Source organism: Ipomoea triloba, chromosome 4 (assembly GCF_003576645.1).
Source record: "Ipomoea triloba cultivar NCNSP0323 chromosome 4, ASM357664v1".
Classification (NCBI taxonomy): Eukaryota; Viridiplantae; Streptophyta; class Magnoliopsida; order Solanales; family Convolvulaceae; genus Ipomoea; species Ipomoea triloba.
The window spans coordinates 6,610,217-6,621,221 of NC_044919.1; the positions used below are offsets into that span (position 1 = coordinate 6,610,217).

Genomic DNA, 11,005 nt, shown 5'->3' on the forward strand with positions numbered 1-11,005 from the left:
ATAAAAATTCCTTTGAAGCATCTGAAGATCATAACTTATGAATGTCAACGCCTTATGATAAAATAATAATGTTAGGAAAATACGGGGTATTACAAGTATGGAATTGTTCCTGCAACATTGGTAATGAACTAACCCTCAACTGTTTCATATATCAAATACTCTATTCAACTACTAACATTCCTATGTCATTACTATTATGCAGCAAAAGTTCTTTTCGATGTTTTTGACTAGTTTGAAGTCAACATACAAAGCTGAAAAAGTGAAGAAGTTGAAGATTAAAAGAATGAGAATACCTTGCAGAGATAACCACAACAAGGTTGATTGATGTGGCATATTTCTCATGCAGCATATGGAAACTTTTAGAGGACAGACAGTAGATGAATGGAACTCCAGATTACAAAAGGACAACAAGGCACAATTGAACAATCTACGGATCAAGTACTTGACTGCCCTTGTAACGCCAGATCTAAACAAGCACAAAGGAAGAAACATACAAGAGTAGCCGAATTTGGGTTGAGAAGTTGAATTTCAAGGTCAGTTATCTTTGGTACTAGTTTGACAATATGATTTGACAATAGTTTTAGGTTAATATGTCTACTACAATTGTTAGGTAGATCTTGGTTGTTAATAGCTTTGACTATATTTTTTGGCAACTATATGGATACTTAACATCTCACTAATGAATGCACAAATATGCACAGGTGCAAAATTAGACTATTTCTAAATACTCATTCTTACTTATCTAAATGCACAACTATTCAAAAAAAAAAAAAACCCAAAATGACACTTAGTAACAGTTGTTTACATGAAGATTGACATGTGTTTAAATACATACCATCCTATGTAGTAAAATGCACTAGACCATAGAATAAAACACACTATTCCCCCCATAGCCAAATGCACTAACTCACATAAAAATGCACCAACATATGTAATAAAACACACCATTCCCCACCACACCCCAATACACCTAGTCACATAAAAAGCACCAACATGCGTAATAAAACACACCATCTAGTACCTAAAATGCACTAGACGTCATAATAAAACACACCATTCCACCCCCATAACCAAACTCACATACTCGCGTAAATGCACCAACATTTGTAAAAAAACACACCATTCTACGTAATAAAATGCACCACTTGACAAATTAAAAACACTCCATTCCCCACCATACCCATATATAACTAGTCAAATAAAATGCACTAACATACATAGTAAAACAGACTATTCAGCACCTAAAATGCACTAGATGATAGAATAAAACACTCCATTCCAACCCCATAGCCAGACGCATCTACTCGCGTAAAATGCATCAACATTAGTAATAAAACACATCATTCTATGTACTAAAATGCACCACTGGACAAACTAAAACGCACCATTCCCCATCATACCCCCAATACACCTAGTCACATAAAATGCACCAACATAGGTAATAAAACACACCATCTGACGTACTAAAATGCACCAGAAGACAGTTTAAAACACATCACTAACCACCATACCTCAAATGCAACTACTCTCTTAAAACATACCAACATATGTAATAAAATGCACTAGAAGACATATTAACTAAGGGGGTGTATTCAATCATGACTTTTGTAGATTTTTAAAAACTTTTAAAATGATAGATTTTAATAAACTTTTATTAACTTTCATAGAATCATCCAAAACTTTTTAAAACTTTGTAATACTCTATAAAAGTCGTTATAAAAAACTTGCATAAACTTTTATCAACTTTTTTATTTTAAAAAGTCTACAAAAGTCATTAAAATTCTAAATTGAATACATCCTTACAAACTTTCATAAGCAATTCATAACAATATTAAACACTAAAATTTATAGTTATAGAATTGTAAATAAAATATTTAAAAATATAATTACTTTTTCTTGAGAAATTAATATTTAAAAAAAACATAATTACTAGTTGCATAAAATAAAAAAATTAATAATATATATAAAAACTATATTTGATATACTGTTAGGTATCAAGCAAAGAGCTATTATTTGCAATAACAATATGGGACTGCTAACAACAACAAGGTGTTTCTCTTTGTAGCCTCAAATTGCTATTGCGAACAATAGTTCACTATTCGTAATAGCATGTTGTTAAAAAGAAAAAAGAAAAAAATATATTACAGAATAAACATATGAATATTATGAAACATATAGTAAAAGTTGACGGTGATAGATAAAAAAATTTACTCTATTCATGTATTTAGGAGAAAAAGTTAAGAAGTTAGGGATAAAATTCATGTATTTAGGAGAAAAAGTTAAGAAGTTAGGGATAAAAAGTTCATAGAAAAAAAATCAAAATAAGAAGTTAGGGATAAAAAGTTCATAGAAAAAAAATCAAAATATACAAGCAACAATGAAAAGTTCATAGAAAAAAAATCAAAATATACAAGCAACAATGAAATAAAAATAATATTATTTTGAATTTTTAGAGGAAGATTGCAAAGTTTAGGAGAGAGAAAAAAATTGGTAGAGTTTAGGCATGTAGAAAATATAGGATAATGAAGAAAAAATAATTTATTGAATTTAGGTATAAGGTTTATAAAGTTTAAAATTTTAAATAAGAAGAAAAAATAGAGTTTAAATAGAGAGAGAGAAACCTTCAGTGTGTTGGTAGAAAGAAAATTTTGAAATCTTGGGGTTGGGGGTTGGATTTCAACTATTTATATTTGAGAAGGAAAAGTATATAAAAGTCTACAGAAGTTCTAAAATTAAAAAGTTGTTACAAATTCATAACTTTTTGAATACCACATGACTTTTAAAGATTCTTTAAAAGTTTTAATTGAATACCACATGACTTTTAAAAACTCTTTAAAAATCTTGATCGAATACCGCATGACTTTTATATACTCTCTAAAAGTTTGAATTGAATACCTCCAAACTTTTAAAGTTCATAAAAGTCTTTAAAATTCTATGAAAGTCATGATTGAATACACCCCCCTAAAAAACCAGTCCACAACATAGGTAATGTATCAACATACGTAATAAAACGCACAACACCATGTATTAAAACACACCATATACATTGTTAAAATGCACAATTCCAATTATTTAAAGGACATGTCCTATTGTTATGACCATATTCATCACAAGAGTGACATCGCCTTGATTGCTTTGCACACTTACGTCCAACTCTCTCCCTTGCACTCTTTAACCGCTTACCACTACCCTTGTTTTTAGCTTGGACAAGGTCGTGCACATCCACTATGGAAGCCAAAGACACAAACCCACAAAACGAATTAATCACACTTTGCTTGCTACCAACAACCACCCCACTGCTATTCTTACTCCCATCCTAAAATAACTGCCTTTGCTCATTAATAACGCGTCGTAGCTGTGACAAGTGTTCAATATTACCATCAGCCAGCCCCACAGAAGCATAAATATTAGACCACAGTAGATTAGTAAGCATCCTAACATTATCCACTTTAGCACATTGATCAACAATTGTACCATCAACATGAAAAATTGGGTGCAAACATGCACCCTTTGTTCGCTAATGCACCAAATACCTAGAAGGAATACTCTCAAGTTCACGATCTTTAAAAACAAAAAAAAAAATGCTTACACAACAACCCCATGCGCTCAAACATCTTGTAAGAATACCTTGTGCAATAATCATGCAAAGCTAACTCCACACGTCATGTCCGATAGTCACCATCTTTTATCACATAAGACGCACGAGCATCAAAATCGCTCAAAGACACCACTTGACAAGAAAAACAAGCTGCACAAATCACGTCTTGAACATCATAAAATATAGAAATTGTGTAAACACCCATGGCATGCCGCTCCAACGCCAATGGTGTCTTCAAAATAGGAAAACAAGCTTCACAATCAGCATTCAATTTTGCTTGGGCATGTCATTGTGCACCATATAGCACTGTCATAATGCACCAAAAACTCAACCAAGCTAGAATGTCCATTAGAGAAACTAATAAAAAAACTAGTTTGAGACTCCGATCTAGACATGGTCCTAACCAGACCCGCCATAAACTCGTCATGAAAGTATGGAGGTGCCCAAAATGTACGAGACTCAAACAAGTAACGAAACCAACTATTATCACCCAACCCATATTCCTCCATAATAAGATTTCATTGCACCTCAAAGACCTCGGGATCAAGTAAATTGTCCCAAACAATGCCATTCAACTTCCTCCTAAACACCTTGTCTTTAGACAAAATCAGTCCAACCTTCTCTCCCACCTTGCACATTATATGCCGCATGCAAAATCTATGTTTTGATGCACCAAACACTTAGAGCAACGACAACCTTCACAACTAGATCTTGATCTGTAACAACACAAATAGGATCATGACCCATTATTTTCTTAAAGCTCTCCAAAAGCCACACATATGAGTCTATGTCTTCCCTCGTAAGCAGCCTACACCAAAGGTGATGCATCTCTTATGGTTATCAATGCTAGTAAATGGGACAAAAAACCATATTATACCTACATAAGGAACAACACAAAAATAGTTAGCACCACAACACGTCTAAAAACGCACCATAACCCATACAGAATACACCACTACTCTATACAAAATGCACAAACAAAAACAGATAACTAACCTGTTAGTATGGTATGTAGCATCAAACGAAAAAACATCACCAAACAAAGAAAAATTCTTCCTAGATACTGTGTTCGCCAAGAAAACCCTTGAAAACTGATCACCCTCATCAACATCATATTCAAACCCAAATGCTTTGCACAATTCACGCCTTTTAAACAACGTATCTATGAACAATTGAGCATCACTATTTAAAATGTACGCCATCAAATCACCTTTGAAATTTTTAAAGTCCACACTTGTAGCCCCAACATTAGAATACTCACCAACAATCTCCTTAAACAACCTATACGACCGAGTAGGACCAATATTTGCCCGAACACAACTTGCAACAAAAAGTTGATGGCCAGCATCAAGATTGAGATTGACATTTAAAAATTGCTTAGCAATAGTTGAACACATAGAATGGGTTTGGCGTTCCTAAAAAAATGCACAGAATAGCAACCATTCGGGATGAGCTTAAACACTACTTTAGCCTTATACCCAATCCTATTTGTCACCCTACGTCTCTTCACAATAATACTTTGGGTGCTAGAAGAAGTACTAGAAGAACTCAGCTTAAACCCCTCACGACTACATACAACATGCTTCAACACAACAACATCGTCCCTACCCTGCTTCAACACAACAACACCGTCCCTACCCTTCCGAGTTGTGCTCTACCTACAGTCAAAACCAACAGAGCCAGCATATTGTTTATAAAAACCAAAAGCACTATCCAAAGAATCAAACTGTTGCCCTACGTGAGGTTTCAAACTATCGGCACAAATTGGACGCCAATACTTAGTCATACCAGGTGATATTTCCATATCACAAGCACTGCGGAATAACCTTCATCACAACCACCACTAGCAGAGTCCATATTCACACCTACACACCAATTAAAAACATGTAAAAATAACATAATAAAAAACAGAACTGTTCCCAATCCATACCAACATAAAATACACCACAATATATGAAAAAACGAACCAATATTGCTACGTATATGCACCAAAGATGCGCATAATATCAGATAACTATCAACCGCAACAACTAAATATACACCACAACTCAACAAGAATTACATACCACCTACAAAACGCACAACCATGTCATCACACACCAACATCCAAGACAACCGGAAAATATATCACATCGCCGAAAAACCGCCATTACAACATAAACACATCCAACAAACCTCCAAACCAAACCAATTATTCCAAAAAACACACAACAATAACGAAAAGTTGAAACTAGAAAAATAAAAAACCAAACATATATCAAAATTGGTAAAACTTAATACTAGTAACCAAGCCGGAAAAAATAAACACGCCGAAAAATCGCAACATACCAGGCTCCAAGCGCGATCTTCTCCAGCTGCGATCACCTCCCAAATTGCGATCTTCTCCAATCGCGATCTTCTCTAGCTGCGATCACCTCCCAATTGTGATCTCCTCCAATCCGCGCTCATAATTAACCAAATAAATGGACTTATATACATGCACGTGAATGGCCATTGTAATTACCATAACACCCCTCACTTACTAAATACGAATTAGACATTCCAAAATCTAGAATGCTACTGCCACCGTTAGATTAAGCTAATTGAACGTGAAAGATAGGGCCACACGACTGTATGGGAGCAATAAGCCGCATACGAGCCAAAATACACACACACACACACACATACATACATACATACATACATACATACATATACATATATATATATATATATATATAGGGGTGGGGGTGGGGGGAGTGGTTGCAACTGCCCCGATAGTGGCTCTGTCCATGTTCACTACATTATCTATTGTCTTCTTTTTACGCTATGCTACCACGAGTAACCTAATTGCACATGACGCACTACCAATAAAAAAGAAGAGGACAAGTACCGAAGATGAAGACAATGACAATGCTATCCAAAAGAGAATTAAGAAAGACTTGGAGAAATTCAAACCAAAAGTAGTATTTATTTAGACTATAGTTTTTAGACCAAGTATTTAGACTAACGTTATTACAAAGTTGTAAACATTTATTTTAGTGACAATTATAATCAATCTCTTATATATTATATTGCATTCATATACTTTGAATTACTGGTTTAAATAAACAAATTTTCATTTAATTACTTAGACATGAACATCTTCTATATAATCTTGTCTTAAAATACATTGAAGTACTTATTTAAAAATAACCATTATGCTTTCAAAAAAAAGAACCATTATGTATTATTTTATTCGCGCAATGTGCTTAAAAAACTAGTAAATAAATAAACATTAAATTTTATTTTTATATGTAAAATTTAATAACATTAAGGGCCTGTTTACTAACAGAAAACTATTTTCTGTTTTCTATTTTCTAATTTTTCAGTTTTCATTCTCTATTTTCTGTTTAGAAAACTTGTTTACTTACACTTATTTTTTAAAATTTAATTGTTTAGATTAACGTTATAAAATTAACATAAGTTTAATTTCGAGTTTAGATTAACGTTATAAAATTAACATAAGTTTAATTTCGAGTGATTTTTAACGTTATAAAATTAACATAAGTTTAATTTCGAGTGATTTTTAGACCTATAAAATTAACATAAGTTTAATTTCGAGTGATTTTTAGACCTTATATTTAAAATATTTTAAAATATATTTGGTTTAAATAGAATAAATATAATTTTTCACTTTTAAGTCCAATATATATAAATTTTTTACATTTGATATCCGAACCAAATTTATTTTTGTATATAACATAACTAATAGCCTATTAAGTTTACATAAAATTTAGTTACATAATATTAGTATTTTTTGAGCTAATATTTAAAATATTTTTGGATATATTCATTTGAATGACATGTATATAATATATAATTTTTATTTTGAATTATAACATAATAATATATGTGAAATTTTGATATCTGATATCTAGACCAAACTTGTATTCGATATAACATAATTAAAAGTATCCAAACCAATAATCAATTGAGTTCAATCAAAATATAAAATATAGTATAGATTTCAATTTTTAATTTTGATAATGTGAATAATGTATAATTTTAAGCATAAGCAAATAAGTTAGGTTTAAATAAGTAATGCAAGTGAAAAAGATAGAAGATGATGATACGTAAAAGAAGATGATAATGAATGTAATCATAGTAATGAATAAATATGTAAGTAGATAATGGTGAGAATGTGGTTATAGTGAAATATAGTCTAATAGATGATAGATGATTCTGTTTTCCATTTAGAAAACAGTTTTTAATAGTATTTCAGTTTTCTAGAAAACTGAGAAATTATTTCCTGTTTTCAAAATGGAAGACTGTGTACTCTGTTTGCTGTTCTCTAATTTTCCAAATTTTCAGAAAACTCCGGTTTAGCCCTAATAGTTTTTAACAAATATCATAATTTTAATATTTCAAATCAGTGTTGCTAATAATATAAATAGAAGACATAGGACTCCTAGTCCCCGTGTTGGGACTTTTTCCCATGTCAACAAGAAAACTTTTTAATAGGGTTTCCATTTCACGGTAGAAACCTTTCTTCTGCCGATCCAATCCCTCTCGCTAGTTTATATATCTGTCGTGCAAGAAACTGAATTTTAACCACGATGGCATCGACGGCGACGATGGTGTCCTCAGCTGGAGGACTATTGGCGATGCTCAACGAGAGCCACCCGGAGCTCAAACTCCATGCGCTCACTAATCTCAACACATTTGTCGATTACTTCTGGCCAGAGATCTCTACCTCTGTCCCCGTCATGTAAGGCTTCTAGTTCTATTTCTCTCTTTTATTTGCAACTGATTTGGGATTTTCTTTAAATATTTTGGTTTTATTTAATTATACAAAATCTTGTGTGTTTTCTTGATATCTTTTTGGAATAACAAATACATAAGGGTTAGGAATTTGAAATAAATAGCTGAAATTAGGGACTAGGATCTAAAAAGATTTATACTTTTTCCAAGTCTGTGACAAAGTACATGACACTAGGGAATTTAAAATTTTAGCCGAAATTATGGTTTGGGTTCTGAAAAAAAGGATAAAGATTTTGCCTTGGGAACGTCCATTGTCCAGTGCTATGGGCCGAAATTCTGTTTTATTGTATCTTATAAATGTGAGTAAGGAGTGTCAAAAATGATATTTTAAAAAAATGTTGGTCCAAAGTCAAGTACTATGACAAGTTTGGTCATGGTTTATCAACAAAGATTAATTGAATTTGTTAGTTTAATGTATACATTGGATTGTGTTGCATTAATCTTGAGGTTATGTGTTTGTGTTTTGTAAAATATGGCTTATTTATCAATTGTCTAATTGACTTGCAAATTTAAACTGAACTTTTAAGTTTTACATTTGAGGTATATTTTGGTGTGTGCGCTTTCACTTTGGAATGTTGAATATCTTTTTGGCATATTGTTGTGCAGAGAAAGTTTGTATGAGGATGAGGAATTTGATCAGAGACAACTTGCTGCATTACTTGTTTCTAAGGTGACCACTAATATGGCTTCTTTATTTCTTCATCTATTGTTAGGCTTCTATATGTCTTCATCTATTGTTATTTTTACTATAATATATAATCCATTAAGTACTATTACTACATATTTCAATTTTTAAATTGTTTTTATTTATCCCAAATTCCGAATATAGTGAATTAAACGACCAAGTAATTTTGCTTCTACTCATGATATGTATTTTCACTAATCATTTCAAAACATTTTAATTTCTGTCTCTAGGTCTTCTATTATTTGGGAGATCTTAATGATTCATTATCTTATGCCCTTGGGGCCGGCCCTCTATTTGATGTTTCTGAGGAGTCTGATTATGTCCATACTCTTCTTGGTTAGTTTCACTTAAATTCCTATTCTTCTTAGCAAATATATAACTTTACTATGTCACATACACTTGAATTATTTTAGGTGTTTTTGCTTTTCAGTTTAATTTATTTGGGTTGTTTACTTCCCTTCCTGCCCTCTGCAGCTAAAGCGCTAGATGAATATGCTAGTAGAAAGACTAAGGCTGCTGAGTCAAATGATGAGGCAGCTGATGTGGATCCTAGGATGGAGGCCATTGTGGAAAGAATGCTTGATAAGTACGTAGAGCTCTATTCTGATTGTTTTTCTGTAGTTTTCATGCACATGCTGACTTGTCTTTCCTACCTTTTCAGGTGCATAGTGGATGGAAAATATCAACAGGCCATTGGAATGGCAATAGAGTGCCGGAGGTTAGATAAAGTTGCTGAAGCAATTGTAAGGAGTGATAATCTTGATGCAGCTTTGACGTATTGCAGTAATTTGTCCCACAACTATGTTAACCGTAGGGAATTTAGACGTGAGGTATGGTTACTTAATACTTTTATAACCCCCCTGCCAATCCAAAGTNCAAATGCACTAACTCACATAAAAATGCACCAACATATGTAATAAAACACACCATTCCCCACCACACCCCAATACACCTAGTCACATAAAAAGCACCAACATGCGTAATAAAACACACCATCTAGTACCTAAAATGCACTAGACGTCATAATAAAACACACCATTCCACCCCCATAACCAAACTCACATACTCGCGTAAATGCACCAACATTTGTAAAAAAACACACCATTCTACGTAATAAAATGCACCACTTGACAAATTAAAAACACTCCATTCCCCACCATACCCATATATAACTAGTCAAATAAAATGCACTAACATACATAGTAAAACAGACTATTCAGCACCTAAAATGCACTAGATGATAGAATAAAACACTCCATTCCAACCCCATAGCCAGACGCATCTACTCGCGTAAAATGCATCAACATTAGTAATAAAACACATCATTCTATGTACTAAAATGCACCACTGGACAAACTAAAACGCACCATTCCCCATCATACCCCCAATACACCTAGTCACATAAAATGCACCAACATAGGTAATAAAACACACCATCTGACGTACTAAAATGCACCAGAAGACAGTTTAAAACACATCACTAACCACCATACCTCAAATGCAACTACTCTCTTAAAACATACCAACATATGTAATAAAATGCACTAGAAGACATATTAACTAAGGGGGTGTATTCAATCATGACTTTTGTAGATTTTTAAAAACTTTTAAAATGATAGATTTTAATAAACTTTTATTAACTTTCATAGAATCATCCAAAACTTTTTAAAACTTTGTAATACTCTATAAAAGTCGTTATAAAAAACTTGCATAAACTTTTATCAACTTTTTTATTTTAAAAAGTCTACAAAAGTCATTAAAATTCTAAATTGAATACATCCTTACAAACTTTCATAAGCAATTCATAACAATATTAAACACTAAAATTTATAGTTATAGAATTGTAAATAAAATATTTAAAAATATAATTACTTTTTCTTGAGAAATTAATATTTAAAAAAAACATAATTACTAGTTGCATAAAATAAAAAAATTAATAA

The 11,005-nt window shown here is 32.3% G+C and overlaps 1 protein-coding gene across 1 annotated transcript; it reads left to right on the forward strand.

The window, feature by feature from the left end:
* The first annotated feature begins 8,042 nt into the window (after positions 1-8,042).
* Positions 8,043-9,982, forward strand: LOC116015715 (26S proteasome non-ATPase regulatory subunit 1 homolog A-like). Its single transcript, XM_031255891.1, has 5 exons — positions 8,043-8,327; positions 8,987-9,050; positions 9,296-9,401; positions 9,540-9,651; positions 9,727-9,982. The coding sequence occupies exons 1-5, from the start codon at positions 8,176-8,178 to the stop codon at positions 9,980-9,982; spliced, it is 690 nt and encodes a 229-aa protein (XP_031111751.1). The 5' UTR covers positions 8,043-8,175.
* Positions 9,983-11,005: the final 1,023 nt, after the last annotated feature.